The sequence below is a fragment of the Kryptolebias marmoratus genome, linkage group LG5, assembly GCF_001649575.2.
Source record: "Kryptolebias marmoratus isolate JLee-2015 linkage group LG5, ASM164957v2, whole genome shotgun sequence".
Taxonomy (NCBI): domain Eukaryota; kingdom Metazoa; phylum Chordata; class Actinopteri; order Cyprinodontiformes; family Rivulidae; genus Kryptolebias; species Kryptolebias marmoratus.
This window is the reverse complement of record NC_051434.1, coordinates 13,986,348-14,005,811: the sequence shown is the minus strand read 5'-3', so window position 1 is coordinate 14,005,811 and position 19,464 is coordinate 13,986,348. Positions and strand designations below refer to the sequence as shown.

Below are 19,464 nucleotides of genomic sequence, written 5' to 3'. Positions count from 1 at the left end.
GGGCTCGGGCGGCGAGCTCTGCTGCAGGCGTGACGGCGGGGACTGGTGACAGTGAGAGTGCAGCGCGTTTCCTGAGTGATGGAGCTGGTGGCCTCGGCTGCTTCCCAGGTGCTGCGGGGGCGGAGCGTGACATCGCTGTTGGTAGGGGAGGGGCGGAGCTGGGAGCTGTGGTTGCTGCTGGTGCTGATGTTGATGATGATGATGATGATGGGGATGGGGATGATGATGGGGATGGTGCTGTTGCTGTAGGGGAGGTGCGTGGAGGCGCTGAGGCACCATCTCCATCATGTGTCCCATGGACGTGACAGGGTTGTTAATGTTGACCATCCCTGGGTGCTGCTGCTGGTAGTGATGGCTCATGGTCTGTTTGGCTCTCTGGATGAAGAAAGATCATCAATAAAATATATTGATTTGGTTTAAAATAGCTTGTTTCCTCATCAATTGTAAGTAAATAAATAAAGATAAACTAGAAACGCGTGCAGAGATGGTCAAAGTGACGGTATTGTGTTTACTGTTTAACAGTAACAGTCTGAACAGACACTTGTACCTACTGTATATCTTATTGTTGATTCACTAAGGTTATCTCATTGATTCACATTATTGTTTTCCTGTTTATTTTATTTTATATATGTTTTTTGCATTGTAACTACTTCTGAATACTTTGTGCTGTTTAACATTCAAACATCAGAACAGTCAGCTCTGTCAGGAGATGGGTGCTACCAATTTTTGGGTTTTGTGACTTTTGCACTTTTCAAAGTGTTTAACTTTATTCACAAACATTTTCCCCACAGAAATACATTCAAATCTCTTCAATTCCTTCAAAGACTGTATTCACTGTGAAATCTGCTTCAACGCACTTGCTCCATTTTTGGCGTCTTATGCTACTTTCACTTTTTATTTACAGCTATTCTACGTTTAGCTACTGTTTTGCGACTTTTAGCTTTTAGCTACCATTCTGCTACTTTATTTTTTTGATAATATTTTGCTACTTTTAGCTTTTTACTAGCCCTCTTCTACTGTTAGCTACCATTCTACTACTTTTAGCTTTTACCTTACCCTTTGCTGCTTTTCGCTAGCCTTTTGTTTCTTTTAGTTTTTAAACTACTGTTTTGCTCTTTTTAGCACCAGATGCAACTTCTCTAGTTTTTAATTGGCATATTTTCAAGTACAGTTCTACAATGGATGTACGGTTTGGAGATAGCAGCGGTAAAATGTTCAGATTTTCATTGGGAGAGACTAAAATAGACAGAATTAGAGCTGAGCACATCAGAGGGACAGCTCAGGTTTGGAGACAAATTTGACATGTGCAAAGGAGGGATGGTGGATAAACTGGACAATTCATGTTGAATATGAGGCTGCCGGGAGGGGAGGAAAAGAGGAAGGCCACTGAAAGGTTTGTGGGTGTAGTGAAGGAGGCGTGACAGAAGGGATGCTCGTGTATAGGGTGAGATGGATGCAGATGATCCACTGTGGCCACTCTTAAAGGGAGCAGCCAAAAGAAGAGGGAGATGATGATCAGTATAATTTTAAATTCAACTCTCTGAAAAATCAAGCTCCAGTGAGTCTGCTCTGGACCTCACGTCCCATCTTAAGTTGCCTGATTCTTTGTATTGTTATAGAAAACTTATTGTGAGACTTTTTGGGATTTCAACACTGCCTTCAGTAAAATAAAAAGCCTTTGACAGCTCGTACAGCATTGGCACCTAAGACAGCAGGTGATGCGCTTTTCTTCGAGGACCACTTTTATTTATTTACATGAACATTTTGTTAGTATTACCTAAAGTGGTAGCTTAGTGCTTCTTATTGAGCAAAAAAAAAAGCCAACTCTTACTCCAAATGGACAAATTATTAAGGTTAAAATGCCATTTCACAAATCAGTAGATGATGTTACGAATCCAATGTGGTCAGTCGTTGCCATTTCTTTTAACCATCTTCAACAGTGGATTCCGCTGTTGATACAACTGATGATGTGTTCCAATTTAAACTCGTGCATCTGCAGCTCGATACCTTCGCACTTTATTATTCCCATGTATCATCTGACTAAACTGACTGTACGAGCTAAATTAAACCTCCTCTCACCTTTCTCGTCCACTCAGCCAGAGAAGGAGAGGTCATGTTTGGAGCATGACATCACCCCCCCTGTACTCCCCATCCATCCCTGGCAGTTTTGCTATCTGCTTGCTGTTACACAATGTTTCTTTAAGAGTGGAGGCAGATTTCTCTCTCTCTCTCTCTCTCTCTCTCTCTCTCTCTCTCTCTCTCTCTCTCTCTCTCTCTCTCTCTCTCTCTCTCTCTCTCTCTCTCTCTCTCTCTCTCTCTCTCTCTCCCTTCACCATTCAGCTACCAGAAAAAGAAAAAAAAAAAGAAAAAGGGAGCACATTTAGCCGGTGCCAAGGATGAGGTCATTGAGCCGCCTGTGCCAGCTTTACCAGCAAGCCAGGCCGCCAGTCAAACACACACACACACACACTCACCGAGCAGGACAGGACATGAGCATTTCAGCTCTGTTTACTACATACAAACACCATGACGCTGGGGCTGGTGATTACATCATGGCTCTCCTTGGCCTGGATGACACATCGCTTTGATATTTCTGTCTAGAGGGATCAGTAAATGAAGGCATAAAACTGTACAAGAAACGCCGATCCATTTGTCAAATGTTTGCTTTTCCACTCGAACCGAGCGTGGCGTTACTGTACAACGAAGGCATGTTAATGCACCTCCTGCGGTTTTAAAGAAGCAGGTCCTTCTTTCACACCTAAGAAACGCGAAGCACCTGATGACACTAAATTATAATTACAAACTGCACCGCAGGTCCGGAAAATACATCGAACCGCGTTACGTAATTGTCTTGTAAGAGCCCCAATTAAGAGGACAAACATGAAAATTGTGGTTATTTTTGTTGGAACACATGCCTAACACTCTTTCAGGTTAGAATTATATCTGAGCAAGGGCTGAGATAAAGTGCTGAGTTGTGATAATTATTGATTTTCTTTTTAAACAGCGTATCAAGAGGAGATGTTCAGAACTGAACCTGCGACCTGGTCAATTCTGTAACCTAATATTACTTTTTACTAGCCGCCCGATATATAACCTCTGAAAGCAGCCAGAACAAGTGAGTTTATGTTCATTTGTCCCTCATGTTAGCAAAATATTCCATGAACCACTGGAGGAGGTTTGTTGAAACTGTTAGGAAGTAATCATTAGATACACACCTTTAACTGATTAACGTTTGAAGACAGCACAATTCAAGATGGCCACCACAGACCTTATCAAGCCCCAAAATGGCTATAAAATATTGAGCTAAAATTTGGTGTGGTCTTAGTTGAAAGTCACCCCTAACATTAAACTATGAATGCTACAAGTTGTGTGAGAACTTTGCTTAAATCTTTGGTGTTTTAACTGTTGGCGTCAGTCCTGTTTCTGTTGGCGGAATATCTCAAAAACCACTGGACAGATTTGAACGAAACCAAAGTAACATTTGGTTGTGCACCTGCAACTACTTAATTGTTTGAGTCAATCCAATTCAAGATGGCCACCAAAACTAATCAACATTAGCCAAAAAAACTGAAACCTGACATGGCAACAGCTGCAAGTCAGTCACAACATGTACTTCAAGCACTAAAAGATCACACAACATGATTTATCTCAAAGGTTTGACCAAAACTGCTACAACTCTGTTGATCCTCAACTTTATGTAAAATGATCTTAGATTAACCCTCTGACATGAAAGGCGGAGGGCGATACGCATTGATCCAAGGACTGCAAACTTTAATGAATCTAAATTTAAAGTTATTACGTAGTGGTTCAGGTAAAAACAAAAGAAAAGAGTATCAGAGTTTCCTGTAAGTAACTACGACACTGTGATGTCTGTGGTACCTGAGGTGAAGAGCAGGAAGGGTTGTGGACAGGGGCAGGGACACCCATCGCGCAAGACATCTGCTTTTCTATCTGAAAAATAAAACAATAATGACTCAAAAATAACATTTTAGTTGTGACCAAATAGGGAGTTGGGGGAGTGGGCGGGGCAGTCAGCATGTAGGAAGAATATTTTCATGTAAATGTCGTTTTTCCCATATGTTCGCATTCGTCCCGTCTTTGTTTATGAATCATGAGGTCTTCGTGGTTAAATGGTGGTGGTGGTGGTGGTGGTGTAGATCATTNACGGTCATGTGCTGAGCAGATGCCCCTTGCATGGCGGGGTCTGGCAGGGAGCCAGGTAAGGAGGCGGGCAGAGGCTGTCTGGGTCTGTTTCGCATGTGGAGGTGGCAGGACAGTGTACCGGGCGCCGGCCTGTGTGTTCGGGCGCAGAGAAAGGAAGCAGGTCAACACAAGGAGGAGCCATCCAAGGCTAAAGTTTCACCGAGCCTGGTTCTGAGAGGAATGCAAGCTGAAACATTTATAGCTGGCATATGACAGTGACGCTGAGTGACACTAAATTCGTTCAAAAGTCCCCCAGAGACAGGTGAATAAAGACCAGGAAATAAAATGGTAGTTTAAGCACTCAAACAGAGCAACTTTACCTCTAATTTTTATTATTATAGTCCATCATCAAAAAAAAAACACAAACCTAAGACATATTTTCTAAGAAAAATGAAATTTAGGCATTGTGTGAATCATACAATTTCTTACACTGAATTCAGTATTTTTTATTTACTTTTGGCAGTCAAAGTAAGCAGGTTTTATTGTATTAGAGTGAAACTGTGACATATTAAAGCCACTAAAAGCTGCTTGTAGTGTGAATGCTGATTTCCTGTTTCTAGTTTCTTCTGTACATTTTATTGCAATCAAACTTCTGCAAACTTTGAGCTACTTTAATCATTCATGTGTCAAAACGGTCAGCTCACTCAAGAACAGTGTGCATTGGCATTTAGTTAGTAGTTGTTACTTTTATACATTTTGAATTATTTAGGTTTATTGACAAAACGAGTTCCTTCAATAACATTGGCCTTTAAAATCTTCTTCCACATCCTCGCTGTGTTTTTGTCTTTTTAGGATTTGCTAGACTAATTTTAGCTTCTGCTCTGCAATTTACAGGTTTTTTTTGTTTTATTTATTTATTTATTTATTTGTTCTGCTTGTTTTAGCATTACCAATTCAGTTTCAGTTCCAAACAGTTATTCATGTCTACAATAAAGTTTAGTGGAACCAGCTGACATAACAAAATTAAATGAATCTGAAATTTCATTTTTTTAGTGCACGGTTAATCATTTATATTGTTCAATTTTGCTTAACTGTTTTTTCTTATATGAGTTAATCTCCACAAGCAAAACAGTTTGGAAAGTTTGTCAAATATAGACACCTATGAGGTGAAACAAATCCACAGGTATGTGACAATTTTAGGAAATTCTGTGAGACTGTGTTGGTTTAAATGTAATAATCTATGTGCCCCAAATTATTTAAGCAAGTTCATTTCATATCATAACGCCATTGTTTTAAAAGAGTAAAAGTATAAGAGTCTGCAGTAAAACAAGAAAATAATACTTAGGTGACCCAACTGGTAATGAAAACATTTACCTAACATTTCCTGCAAATGTGACAAAGGACAAAGGAAGTCTTACTGTGTATCAAAATAAAAATGGGAATACATTTTGATGTAAAACCACAAACTGCTCAAGTGCTGTTCACATGCCCCTTTCGCCCCTGTCAGCATTAATTTTAAATGAGTTAGTGTGGAAAAAAAAATCCTAATTTCCACATTTGTTCAATGAATATTTTTGGAACATATAGGACTTAAATTAAGGCAAATTTAACAGACAATCTACATGTTATCTTTTACACAAGGTTTTAATCTTCATGGAAACAGGGCTGCATTATATTATTGATGCAACACTCTTTGTAGGGATACACAGCAGGAATATTTTAAAGCTGAGAAAGAGTTTCTTTTATGCTGTCACTGGATTAAACTGTAGAAACGGATATAACAGAGCAAATACACGGAGAATAAAAAAACAGGGCAACAGAGAATCAGTTTAGGCAATGCAGGCTTATGTTCTGTTTTCTATTACTTTTATTATCTATAAAGTAAATAGTCTAAAAAATCTGTATTTGTAAGAAAAAGTGTTGAGATAAAGCAAGCAGAGTGGAAGGCATGATAAGATGCAAAAATAAAAAATTGAAAGAAAACAGGAATGTGGGAAAAAAAAACAAAAAACATGACAGCTTGAGAAGGAGGAGAGAAGCTCAGGGATCTCGGTAGGTGGGAGGGATGCAGAGTCCCCGGGTTTCCATGCGCTGCTGACCTAACCGCTCTGGCTCTCAGCCAGTCGGACAGCGTGGGCCTCCGCGGTCGCTCTGAGGTCATCGGCAGTGATGTCATCACTGAATCAGGGGCTTTGCGTCCCGTTCGCCATATGCGACAAAGAACAGGATAACCACAACAGCATTTTCGAACGTAACCAAAACAGCTCCGGCGGGCCAGCTGCCAGACACTCAGAAGCTGAGTCGCCATGGTGACGGTTTGTAAACTCCTCTGGAAACAGTCAGACACCCGGTCCACTGTTCATTCAGGAGGATTTAACGGGTTTCACTGACTAACACGCCGTCTGGATCTAGCCGGCGCTGATTTATTGTACCATACTTAACTGTCAGCTCTTCCCTTGCTGTCCTGCCACAGCCTGCCTGGGCCGGGACACACGCTTTCAGCTTCTTATGTCACTGACTTACCTCTGGCACTTTTACTCATCTAACGTTGTGTGTGTTATAACCAGATATTATAAATCCCAACTGATGGGGGAAAAAAAGAGAGGATGTTATTATTTATAAGACTGACATTTTTGAAATTGCTTTCTATTTTTGAAATGTTAACCTTTCTGATGGCAAAAGGGTTTTATGAGCTGATCCTAGAGTCATAATGCAATGTCAGGTCTTTGCATTTTTCTAATATTCGCCAATTATGGAAAACTCAAACATCCCTTCTCCCCAGCGAGCTCCCTCACCCATTATTTCTAAGGCTGAGCTCGTTCGCCCTAAGGAAGAAGCCTATTTTAGCCTCTTGTACTCCCTGGTCTATCGGCCAGGCGAAGCCTAAAAGGACTACGAGAAGCCACCTCCCCGTGGGTCGACCACCACCTGCAGGGGAAAGGGTCAAGGTCGGGGGCAGCGCAAACCAGGTATCTAGGTGTGCTGACCTCTAATTGACGATCCAAAACAGTATCTTAAAATTCTGACAAGATAAGTTGTGATGTTGAGTCATCCATTTTTTTTTTTTTTTTTTTTTTTTTTTTTTTTTTTTTTACACATAATGTTTGATTTTACAGGATACACAAGACTTTAATTTTCTGCCAAGGACAGTCTTTGATATCCCTCCTTTTTGGTGGCAACAAAGTCTACGTCCCGCACAGCTTCACTGTTGTGTTACAGACAAATAAAAAAATAAAAAAATCAATGTGTGAATGTGTCCAAACACTGCAATATAAAAATACACTTTTAAACCATCAACTGAAGACAGTAAGCTGATTTTTCTGGAACTAGTACCTAAAAAAATACACCAGCATCATGCTGTAAATGCTGTAATTTCATTTGCTAAATTGAGGATCTGATAAGTTTTAAAAAGCCAGTTAAAAAGGTGAAAAAAAGAAAACCTGAAAGAAGTGGTGTTGTAGTGAAAACGTCAAAACACTGGAAATCTGATTTTAAGAACTTGGAACATAAAGTATACATTTTTTTAGGACTATTGTATTTTTATTTGCAACTTTACGATTTGCGTTGCCTAAATGAAAGACGAGCCATTCTTTTGTTTTCCTATCTTTGGGACCCCGCACTAGATGTATATATATATATATTTAAATTATCAGAAATCTTAAAGTTTGAGTGCCCAGTGAGTTTCACAAAACTATCGCCGAGCTGTCAGGGAGAGTGGGAGCAGCTGCTGGGGAGCTGCTCCGATAAAAGACAGGAACTCCTCTAATCTGTCAGTGGAACGGGGTGATAACCAGGGAGCCATGGAAGCTGCCCAAGTGCTGAGAGACTGCAGTCCACCCCAGAGTTTTTACAGACATAACAGAGGCAAGGCGGGGAGAGTCAGAGGGACTGAGTAGGTGTTATGCAGCGGTTCTCCGTCTGCATTTGTTCCCTCAGTAAATTCACGTTTGATCTTTTTCCCTCTTTCCTCTCACTTCATTAATGAAATGATGAATTATGCAGCAGGAGATGCCAGTCTGTGCCCAACAGAATGAGTAATGACACAGCCAGAACAGAGGCGAGGAGGACGGGGTGAAGCACGGGAGCAGTCAGAAACGGGGAATCAGAAGGAAATGTGCGCGCGACAGAGAAAATAAATAGGATGCACCGTGCCTGTGTATTACACTCACCCTGAATGCGTTAATGTGGAAGTGATGACCGAACCAGACTGGGAGGAAGAGGAAGAGGACGAAGACAGAGCTTGCTGGGCAGCCAGGCTGCAGCTCGGTGCCATCATTGGGCCGAGGGCCTGAGGATGGTGCAGCGGTGGCTGTGGGTGCTGGAGCTGAAGCTGGGGTTTGAGATGGTGCTGGTTCATACAGGACGGCCCATTGTGGGAAAGCGTCTGTAGGGCGAAGCAGTGGCAACAAACAGCTGGGACCATTTTGGAACTAGTAGAGTTGTATCTTGTTCCAGCATGCAGTGTGTGTTTTACTATCAGAGATTATAGTCACACTGTGTGTGTGTGTGTGTGGGTGGGTGTGTTTGATGACTGGCTGGTTGATTTACAGGGTAGAATGTGATCGCCTGGTGTGTCTTTCCTGCAGCAGGTCGAATATCTGCAGTAGTCTAATTGGGTCTGACTGCTTTTATCTCGCTCACAAACAGCCGTCACCAAACACAAACCATGGCAGACCTCACATGCAAACGCCCGATTACTGGCGGATATTTCTGCCAGAAAAGCCTACACAGAAACCAGTATATACGCAGTTGCTTCATATGTACCTGTTTGTTTTTCTCTTCCTCTTGTGCTTGGAGAAACTCCTCCTCGATTTCCTTAAACAGACCCACCTCTTCACAGTTCTGCAGGAATCGCGTCGGAGTCGGAGTCTGGTCTGAAGACATCACCCGAGTGGACACAAAGGAGAGAGATATTTAGCAGATATCCATGTCTCGCTGCCCCCCTACGCCCCCCAACCCCCCCACTTTTTTTTTTTTTTGCAACAACAGGAGTCTGTCGCTTGAGCCTCTTTGCTATCTGAACCAACCGCCGTCCAGGTTGTAATGCAAGGAGGAGAGACAAGCCGCGCTCTCAGCCGCGCTCTCTGATAACATCAGTCTGTCTCTCTGAGCCGTCTAAACACGCAGGGGTCAAGGGTCATCTGGGCCCTTTTGTTTTGACATGAGGTTTCCTGCAGGAGGCGAGACAGACTGCAGGACACGGGATGCGGGGAGAGGGTCCCAGCGGGAGAGTCTGCAGAGGTTGGATCTCACGCCGATGTTTACGTCCAGAGGGGCAGCTGTTTCTATGGTTACAGACTTCATCGTGTGACAGTGTTTTGACTGTGAGAGTGTGAAATCAGAGGGTCATGGTGATCCAATACAAATCTGCAGTTTCTCAACATACACTTGTTTTTTTAAGGGCTTTTGCATTTACAAACGTATTATATTTTTGTACAACTTGATGAGCATTGTGACATTTTTTTTAACAATTATTTAAAGCAGTTTAGTTTGTTTTTTGTTTAGTTTTTTATATATAAAATTCCTGTAAATTTGTTGTATTTTATGCTTTGAAGGTCCACTGCTTTAAAATGAGGCAAAAAAAACTATCAGCTGAAAAAAAAATATTCATCAGAGGATCAAACATTTTGTTGTGTTTGGTAGCAGCAGCATTTTAAAAAAAGGGTGACTTGCTTTTATATCCACACGTAAAGGAAAAAAGATAGGTTTTGTGTTTTTTTTATTTTATACAAATGTTTTTTTTATACATAAATGTAGTCATTTAACCAGCAAAACCGGAAAATTTTCACTGTCTCTGTCCTCTTTTTCAGGTTAAAGTAAGTTACTATTGGGAAGCACTTTTTTTCTGTTTACAATATTATTTATTTATTATTGGCAAAGGGTTATAATTGGATATTTAATTACCGTGCTTGTCATTTATTTACCATAATAATGAACAAGTATTTTCAGCCACCGGCGCAGACCAACTATTTCATTTTCTGTTCGTTTGTTTCGGAGCAGAAACACAGTTATGACTTTTTAATTCTTCGACTTTCAGGGCATTTTTGTTTTTGCCTGACTCAAAATGTACAATGCAAGACTGCAGAGTAAGATTCATGGGTTTTTTTCTCCTTTTATGCTTATAACAAAATATGTGCAGAAGGAATTCTGTGGTCTTATTGGTGTTACAGTCTTTTAGTATCCTTTATGCTATATGTATGAAATAAAGGCTGAAATATTTCAGATAAACCCTGAATTCTAAACTAATGCGCCCCTCCTTCCTATTGTTTTCGAATCAAACTATGTTTGTCCTAACCTGATGTAGTTTACTGTACGTGCTGCAACACGAGCCGCTCAGTTTCACAGAGCAGACCGCCTGAGGGAAGGAAGCCTGTATGGAGGTTATCTGATTTCATACTGTATAACAACATATTGTCATTTTTTTTCTTTTCCCATTGAGCTTTGATCCCGAAAAAGGTTTAACTGCACAAACAGCTTATGTACGGCACAAAGTGGGGGTTAAAAAGTAAAAGGTTGTTGGAAAATAAGGCAAAGCGCTCCAGTCAGAAGGAAACCTTTTGTAGAGAAAAGGTCTGTCTGCGCAAAAGATTTTTGAAGCCACTTTACGGCTGCCCACCTGTAAACGCTGAGTCGGCCTTGATGGAGGAAAACTTGAGCGTCATCTCGTGCTTATGTCTGTGGATGATCAGGTGCTCCTCCAGCTGGAAGCTCTGCCAGCAGAGAGACAGAGAGAGGAGCACGACGAGATGAGTGCACACGGCGAATAAAACGAAGAAAGTCGCATCGTTCCGGGTGACGACTCGCAAGACGATGACATTTCAACTTGCTGATATCTGCTTCATTCCTACAGGTTCAATGATCGTTTAAAAAAATTTTAATTAAGTAAAACCACTTGAGCTGTGTCCTGTTACTGACCTGAGAGCATCCAGGAGCGCCGCACCCATAAAGCCTGTTCTGTTTGTCATTCATGTCATACACAAGCCTGCACAAAACAGAAGAACAGAATCGTCTTGAACCGAACCGGGATTATGTCTTCAAAAGCGGGGAGGCTTTGGGTCGCGATCGAGTTACCACAGATGATGGACGGCTCACTTTGAGACAAATCATCCTGAGGAAAAGGATCCCTCTGGTGTCAGCAGGGGAGCAACAGCCTTCCGTGCTGCTGCACTTTCTGTGTATTTATTTGCATTATTGTAACACACACAATCAGTTAGTGGTGTTTTTTTTCCCTCTCGGTGTTTTGTTATTTATTGCTTCTTATCATGTAAGGACTAGAAGGGCTTCCACTGTCATGATTTAAGTTTTGATTGTTATTGTTCAGCGGCAGTGAAGTGCCGTGGTTTCAGCCTGCAATTAGGCTTTCACCGGTTCATAATCAGAGTGTGGTGAAAGGATGAATGGCACAAGTCAGGCCGGGATAAAAATATATACACAAACACAGAGCAGCAATACGCCAAGCAGCCTGGAGTTCTGTGCAAAGTCAGCTCAGCTGCGGAGATGCTGCTTTTATTTACTTTTCATTGGGAGCCCTCAGCTCTCTAATGTCAGCAACAAGTTTGCAGAGGTCAAAAGGTCATCAGTCACTCGACTGACTTTTTCTCTTTGTAAAACATCCGAGGGAGAAGGGAAATAGCCATTCCTGTCCGAGACTATGACAAAAAAAAAGGGGGGGGGGGGTTCTGGTGTTATGGGAAAGAGTGAGAGCTGAAGGAAGGAGCACAAAAAAAAGTATATGTTTCCATAAGAAATGGAAAGAGCGTACACGTGTGTGAGAGAGAGAGAGGTGATGGAGAGGGGAAATGGAATGGGCAAGTGGCAGTAAGAGAGGAATAGAAGGGAGTCAGGAGGAGGAGGAGGAGGAGGAGGACGGGTTGAAGTGAGCAGAGGAAGAATGAGGGAGGGCCCCACTTCAGGGCCTTCTCTCCTGACAGGTTTGAACCTGCCTCGGCCCCCATTTTCCAACCAGCAGCAGAGGTGACTTCATAGGCGTGCGCGCGCGTCTGAGAGTGTGAACGTGTGTTACAAAATCACGCAGGATGAGCGAGGCCCCGCCGGACAGAAATCTGACAATGCATGAAGACATTCATCTAGTTTTAAGACACAATTTACAGCTGGCACTTGAAAGAAAACTTAACTCTTTTCCTTAATATTTTAAAAATATTTCCTCCACGTGAGATTATAACAGACTCAGCACTTTTCCACTCAGTGTGGTTACGTCAGTGCACGGTGACGTCATTCTTAATGCATAAATCCTATACAACAGAGCAGACAGCATGGGGCTCATTTAAGACAGATTAATGCCACTTCTCAGGCTCTTTGTTATTATATTTCCCTCCTTTTTCTGTCCTCGGCATAAATATCCAACACAGACCAATAACTTTTAATCAATGATGCCAAATCACCAAGAACAGCCCAGTATATCCAGACATTACTTACTGTTTCTCAGAGTTGCCATGTTTAACGGAGACGGGCTCATGATGACAACAGCGAGGCATGGAGTTCATTCAGCTCAAGTTTAAAGGTTCTGTCAGGAGGAACCGTAAAGCCGGCCGGCGCGTTTCTCTCCTCCACCTCGCCACCACCTGTTCAGCTCGCAAACAAGCCGGGCACAGCTGTATGAAGGGTGCTGTCACACCCCCCAAATAGACACGAGCGTTAGGAAACGCCGTCCGCTCCGTGACAGCGCTTCGCCGCGTGACAACCAGCCGAGCTTCAAAAAATAAAAAAATAAAAAATTTAAAATTTAAATTAAAAAAAAAAAAAAAAGTTCCGCCGCTAACTTTTCTCGTCGCTGAACAGAAGCGGAGACATGGCAGCAGCCCGTGAGTGAGCGGAGCGGAGAGATATTTTTTTGTTTGTTTTGTTTTGATTTGTTTTTCTGAGCCGTCGCTCCCTCGGCTGAAAGTTTTGTGAATGGAGACGCGGAGACGGAGGCGCTTACCTACGAGCGGAGAGGCTGACGAGCGGCGCTCCGCGGAGGAACCACGTTGGACTGGGGCTGGATGACAATACGATCTATTTACAGCAGCATTACATCACCCCGGCGGTGACGTCACGCGGGATTCCTGAACTTCTAAATCATTGCGGTCCCGTACGGAGAGGAGGAGGAAAAGGGAGGAGGGGGCGGGGCCACGGGCACTGGCCGGCAGGCGGGGGGGCGGGGCTAGACGGGGCCGGCGGCACAACGGTGGTGCGTGTGGATCTGGACTGAGCAGGCAAACAAAAAACTTTAAAGGACAATGACCCACTTTTTGACACGTTTTTCTTTTCTTTTCTTTTGAGAACTTGAGACTTTAAGCTAATAACTGTGTAGCATAACATTCCTCTTCTTCCTATAATAATAATAATAAAAAATAAGGTCTATAATTTCTTTAAAGGAATGCGCCCTCTTTTCATGCCACAGTTTTAGACTGAGATCATCTTAATTTGAGAAATGACCGAGTTGTAGCTATTATCTTTGAGAATATTGTCTGTATGTGTAAAACTGACTGAGTTACCTGTTGGCTAATGTCAATTAGCTGATGTGGCCATCTTGAATTAGACTAACACCAAAACTTGATCGGTTGTAGATGTACATCTAATGAGTGCTTTCTGGGAGTTTCATTAAAATGCATCTAACAGTCCATGAGATATTTTACTAACAGAGACAGAGTTATCTCCAAATCACTTTTGGCCAAACGTCGAACTAAGATTTTGAGATAAAATACTACTACTACTACTTCTACTACTACTATTAATAATAATAATAATAATAATAATAATAATAATAATAATAATAATATTTAAAAAATATATAATGTGGCTTTTATAAAGAATTACATGCTCAAAAAACTCAGCATCAAGGCAAAAACAGGGACTATTTCAGCCATTTTGAAGTAGAGTTTAATACAAAAGTTGTGAGCATTTAATATCTTACCTGTAGTAGATAACTTTTTGAACAGTGTCAGTTTAGTAAAAGCCAATGACCTGTCGAAGTGTTGGCAACTAGTTGGAGACACAAAAGTATGAGGAAATATGTAGTGTTTTAAAATGAATCACTCCAAATCCCACTGAGTTGGTACTCACAACACATTTGCATGCAGATGTAACTGTGCAGGGAGATACGGGCTAAAGTGGATTGTTGCCATTTTCAAACAGCTTCAGTCTCTAAAATTTCAGAGCAGCTTTATACATTATACAGCATTATACAGTTATTTAAACATTTACATATTAAAATACCTATAGTTGTAGCACTTCTGGTGCAACCTGGGATGATTTCTAGCAAGAATGTCATAAAAAATTTTCCAAACTAACTGTTTAATGCAAAACCAAATAATAGAATAGCGTTAGCTTGAAATGCTATGAAAGTCTGAAGATTGAATTTGTTTCAATATGGCAGCAATCCATTTTGGTATGTGTATTATGGCTATAACTCAGTAAATTTTAGAGATATTTAAAAAAAAATGGTGTGGCAGTAGCTGAGAATCATTCACAGCATATATATTGTATGACATTGATTTTGTGTTATTTTCAAGATTTGACCAAAGTAGCTACAACTCTGTCATTCCTCAACATAAGATGATCTTTAGTCTAAAACTGTGGCATGAAATGCGGCGGGCGATAGGAATGCTTGGCCTTTAATTTTAAAGACTTTGCTAAGTTACATAAGAACTACTATTATTGTCCACAGCTTTAGAAATATATATATATATATTACATGATGCCATGAAATTCCACTGCAGTATCAAACCACAAAGGAGATTCTGCTCATTATTATTAGTAAAAGCCACAGAATAATCTCTCTGCCATGTTTGGTCAGGTTTTCCGGTGCTCCAGCCGGGCCGAGCTGAACTCAGGGTTATGGTTTTTGTTGTGGTTGGGCTGCGAAATGAGCCCAAACCCCTCTGACTCATCGTCCACCAATCATCCAGCGCATGCAAATGGCCAGTTCCATGGCAACAGGACGAAACAGGAAGTCGTGGTGATGTCACTCTGTGTTTTGGGCTCTTCCCCCATGTGGATGTGAATCAGTGAGTTTTGTTCGCGGCGCAGATAAGGCCTGTTTTATTTTACACCCACGTGTACGTGGAGAGTGCACAGTCACGCTCAGAAGTCTGTGACGGCAGCCAGGAAGTCTGCGCCTCGGAGCATACAATGCCACTGAGATTACAGCTACCTCTATAACTCAGGGCTGCACTGGGGTGGTTACCATGTGGCACATTCACCCCCACCCCCCTCTACCCCCACCACCACATTAGGGAGCTGCCTCATCAGAGGCTGACATCACACTCACTGTAAAGAAATGGACTTCAGGTCAAAGGTCAATTGACCTTCCTGACCTTAACCTCACTTTTTTTTTATCAAACAGCCGGCTCAGCTGCCATGAGATCTGTGCAGATTCCTGGAGAAAATAACTAAAAGCATATCCATATTGTGCAAAAATCTTAAGCCTTCCCTTTTTTTTTTTTTTTTATATATTTAGCTTCAAAGCTGTTGTCCATTTGTGTCAAACCTAAGGCTAACAGGTCAGATATGGCCCTTGCTACACTTTTATCCAGCCTGATAATATTTTAAATTTATCAAAACTAGCCTACCAATCTCTGTGACAGATCAGGCCTATTGATTGCCATTAATAAAACTGAACATACTTGGAGCAGATTTCTCCTTGCTCTTAGCCAACTGCAAATTTGAGAAAATTAGATTTAAAACTTTCATTGATGTTTTATTTTAAAGTTGAACGAGCAATAAAAAAAAAACATTCAAATTGGGCTGATCAAACTCTTGATGCAAAACGTGCAGCTGAGAAAAGATGTCAGGTGTCTAACTTGAGCTAATAAGAGTCTGCTTAAATAAATAGCCTATTTTTATCAGCCGAAATGCAAAAAAGCTGATGATATTTTTGCTTAACTTTGTATGTGTGTTTTGTTTTAGCAAAATATCTCATGAACCAGAGGATAGATTTAAAAGAAACTCTCAGAAAGCAATTATTGGACAAGCTACATCAAGGCCACAGCAAACTGACATTAGCCAACACAAAAATGGCTACAACTCAGTCAGTTTTACCAGTACTGAACTAAGATTCGGTGTAGAAGTAGCTGAGAGTCATCCCCAACACGTACTCTGAGCTCTACTCATTGGGCTACATCTTTGAAGCGCTCAGAAAGTAATCACTGGGTGTACAGGTAAAACTGATTAACTTTTGGATTAAAATTTGGCATGGTAGTAGCTGAGAGGGGTTCACAACACTTAACTCGAAATGTGAACAGATTGTGCGAAAATATCACAAGATTGTACAACGTTGTTTGCAAAGTTGACCAAAAAGGCTAAACTCTTAGAAATAATATAATGTCTTAAATCTACTTCTAACATCTGGGCGTATAATTGCTTTGGTTTAATGCAATTTAAGTTTTGTCCTTACAGCTACAAAGCAGACCTCTGCACTCAGAGTGTTTACCTTCTGTGTGATTCATACAACGTGTTGCTTGTTAACTGTTTGTCATTCAACTTGTTGGACTGTTCGAATCATCCAAAGTAAAAAAGGTTTTAAAAAAGCAACAAAAGACAAGCAAACTGTAGAAATCTGCGCCACCTACTGACCTCAGATCAGATGAGGTCACCCACCATGAGCTCTCTGTGTGTCTTCCCCTTTACTCGCTTGCATCAGCAACACATGCAACCACTTTTGATTTACGCAACACTTTTGTCCACTGCGTCACCGTTAAATGTCCAATACTGTGTGTGTGTGTGTGCGATAGGTGTGTGTCTGTTCACGTGTTAGTGTATAAGAAAGAACATCTGTGTTAGGTTGATGAGATCACTGAATTTCTGCTGCGCGAAGGTGATGTCATGCTGTTTGTGTGCCTGCGTTCGGTAGTAACGGCTCTTACACCTGTAAACCAGTGTGTGCTTCACGTTTTGTTTTTGCAGCGGCGTGTCTTGTATGATTGGTGGGGAATAGTGCGTCCTCGGATCTCAGGGTCGTTTATTGCAGCCCAGTCTGCTGGTTTATGGCGGACCATGTTTAACGCTCGATTAACAAGTCCAGCAGAAGCCAGCCAGGTCTAGTTGGCCAGCGATGTGAGGACACTCTGTTTCCTCTGGGAGCCACACACACACACACACACACACACACACACACACACACAACAGAGCTACATATTTCACATCACACAACTGAGCCACCATTTGTAACATTAAAAAAACACTTTATGGCTATAATTGATTTAGAAGTCAAAGTGTTATCCAAGTTCTTTGTTTTTATTTGAAAACTTTTAAAATCCTGGTATGTTTTAAAGCTGTGTTTTCATTTTAGCCAACAACTTAAAACAGACGTTTAAGGACATTACACAATGTATCCTAATCAAATAGTTCAAATTAATGATTTAAGAATGAATATTAAAAAAAAAAAATAGAAATAAGAACATCGACCCAGTGTGCAACTTGTTTATGACTCGTTACGGTAGCCCTTGAGATGTCTCGTTCACTAAATGCTCACTTCTTCGCGGTCCACATTTATCCATGTAATATCTCTGACACCTCAGGTTTGATAAAGGCCCTGAAGAGGCGATTATTTAATGTTTTATTGCAGCCAGACACAAGGGAAGCATCGACCGTAAAACCAAACTGGAGTTTATTACCTCAGAGATGTGATCAACACCATTTTCAGCTTCACATTTTTATAGTTAGCCAGTAAATTATTCGGATAATTGTTTTATCTATAAGCGTTATTAAAAAAAATAAGATTTCTTGAACGCAACCTAAACTAAAAGCTAAACTTAATTAAGCTTGTTCTTGTTGATAGATATGCCCAAATAAATGTATAAATCAAAAAGCAGATTACACTTTTCTTACACTGTCATCAAATTCTACCAAAAGTGCTGAAAGAAGCAGCTTACAATACAATAAAAAGGCATATTAGATAGCAAAACGTTGAATCCACACCTTAATCAAAAGCACAATAAATAAAAGAATAACAACATTTGTGTTACAATACAGTATTCTTAACTGCCAGCCTCATTTAGTAAAGATGATTTAAATAAATCAACTTACTACATTTCTAATTTTCATTATGTTTCCTCTTTTATTGCATCATTGCTCTTTTAGATCTTCTTTAAAGGACACTTTACAGCTGATGAAGCTTTATTCCTTCGTTTTACAATAAAACTAGAAGATAAAAAACTAGGTGCCCTTATTGCATCACAGCAGGAAAGCTCTCCTTTCAACTTTTGACTGAAAAACGGAAACAAGAGAAATGTGAACGCTGGGAAAAAAGTAGCAAAATGCTAACTAGAAATTTTCTTTAACCGCTTTTTTCCTTTCCGGGATGAGGGGAAGCTGGTTCCTACTTCCTGCGGTCATTGTGCGAGAGATGGGATTACCTGAAAACTAAAAGTAGCTAAAATGCTAGCTAAAAGGTAAAATCAGCAGCATGCTATCTAAAGGGTAAAGACACTAGTTCAAAGCTAAAAGTAGCATAAGGCTAGCTAAAAGCTAAAAGTGGCTAATGGCTAGCTAAAAGTAGCAAAAGAAGACACGCTGAAGTAATTTCAAAGTGAACAATGTTTTTGAAAGAATTACAGAATGTATTTTAAAGTTGTTTTTTTCAAAATAAATATATGTTAAATATTTTGAAAAGTATAAAAGTTACGAAAATGGCCAGAATGTTCCAAAACAGCTGAACCTTTTTACATTTAAAGGGTTAAAATAAAACAAAGGATGCAGAATTTCATGTCAACAATGTACAGAAGAAAAGATAAGGGATAAACAGACACAGGATCACATGCCTGAACTAGATTATATATTTTAATTGTTTGAATATGAAAGTATCTAAATACTATAAACAGCAATTAGACTAGTTTGTAATAGATTGGATTCACTTATTATAAACAAAGATTGCTCTGTCTGACTTCATTTTAAAGTAATATGCCTATAATCTTATTCTATATTTATATGATTTACATAGCCTGGGGCACATTTACGACTAATATAAACTTATGTCGTCTAAAGTAGATTTGCAATAAGTGCAAGTTCGTGAAAATATCCTGCAAAAAGAAACGAGTTTTCCTAGCTCCGCGCATCATTTTAATCCGTGCACATCTGGTCTTATTTAGCAGATTTTTGGTGATTCAAACTCCAACAGGTAAACATGTGGTGACGTAGCCATCCCTCCCCTTCCCCCTCGCCGTCACGCCAGCCTCCCCAGCTGCGTCCCGCCGCTGTCCCCGTCTGGCCGCCCGCCCGCCCGGTGTCTGCTCCGCGCTCTGCCCCGCTCCCACCCCCGGACCCGAAGCCTCTGCCTCCTCGTTCACTACCCCCGCGCGCGTGGCTCCCGGACACCCCCCC

At 41.0% G+C, this 19,464-nt stretch overlaps 1 protein-coding gene across 1 annotated transcript in view; it reads right to left on the bottom strand.

Annotated features, from left to right (window-relative positions):
* LOC108238370 (cyclic AMP-responsive element-binding protein 5) overlaps positions 1 to 13,227 on the bottom strand; it is a 15,269-nt gene extending 2,042 nt beyond the window's left edge. Inside the window, exons 1-9 of the mRNA XM_037975667.1 lie at positions 13,085 to 13,227; positions 12,580 to 12,853; positions 11,059 to 11,125; positions 10,760 to 10,853; positions 8,908 to 9,017; positions 8,313 to 8,527; positions 4,167 to 4,293; positions 3,880 to 3,951; positions 1 to 375 (exon numbers count right to left, since the gene is read on the bottom strand). The exon at positions 1 to 375 is cut by the window's left edge and continues 4 nt beyond it. Coding sequence (XP_037831595.1) covers positions 1 to 375; positions 3,880 to 3,951; positions 4,167 to 4,293; positions 8,313 to 8,527; positions 8,908 to 9,017; positions 10,760 to 10,853; positions 11,059 to 11,125; positions 12,580 to 12,647 — 1,128 coding nt within the window. The 5' untranslated portion in view covers positions 12,648 to 12,853; positions 13,085 to 13,227. The remainder of the gene's footprint in view (positions 376 to 3,879; positions 3,952 to 4,166; positions 4,294 to 8,312; positions 8,528 to 8,907; positions 9,018 to 10,759; positions 10,854 to 11,058; positions 11,126 to 12,579; positions 12,854 to 13,084) is intronic.
* Positions 13,228 to 19,464: the final 6,237 nt, after the last annotated feature.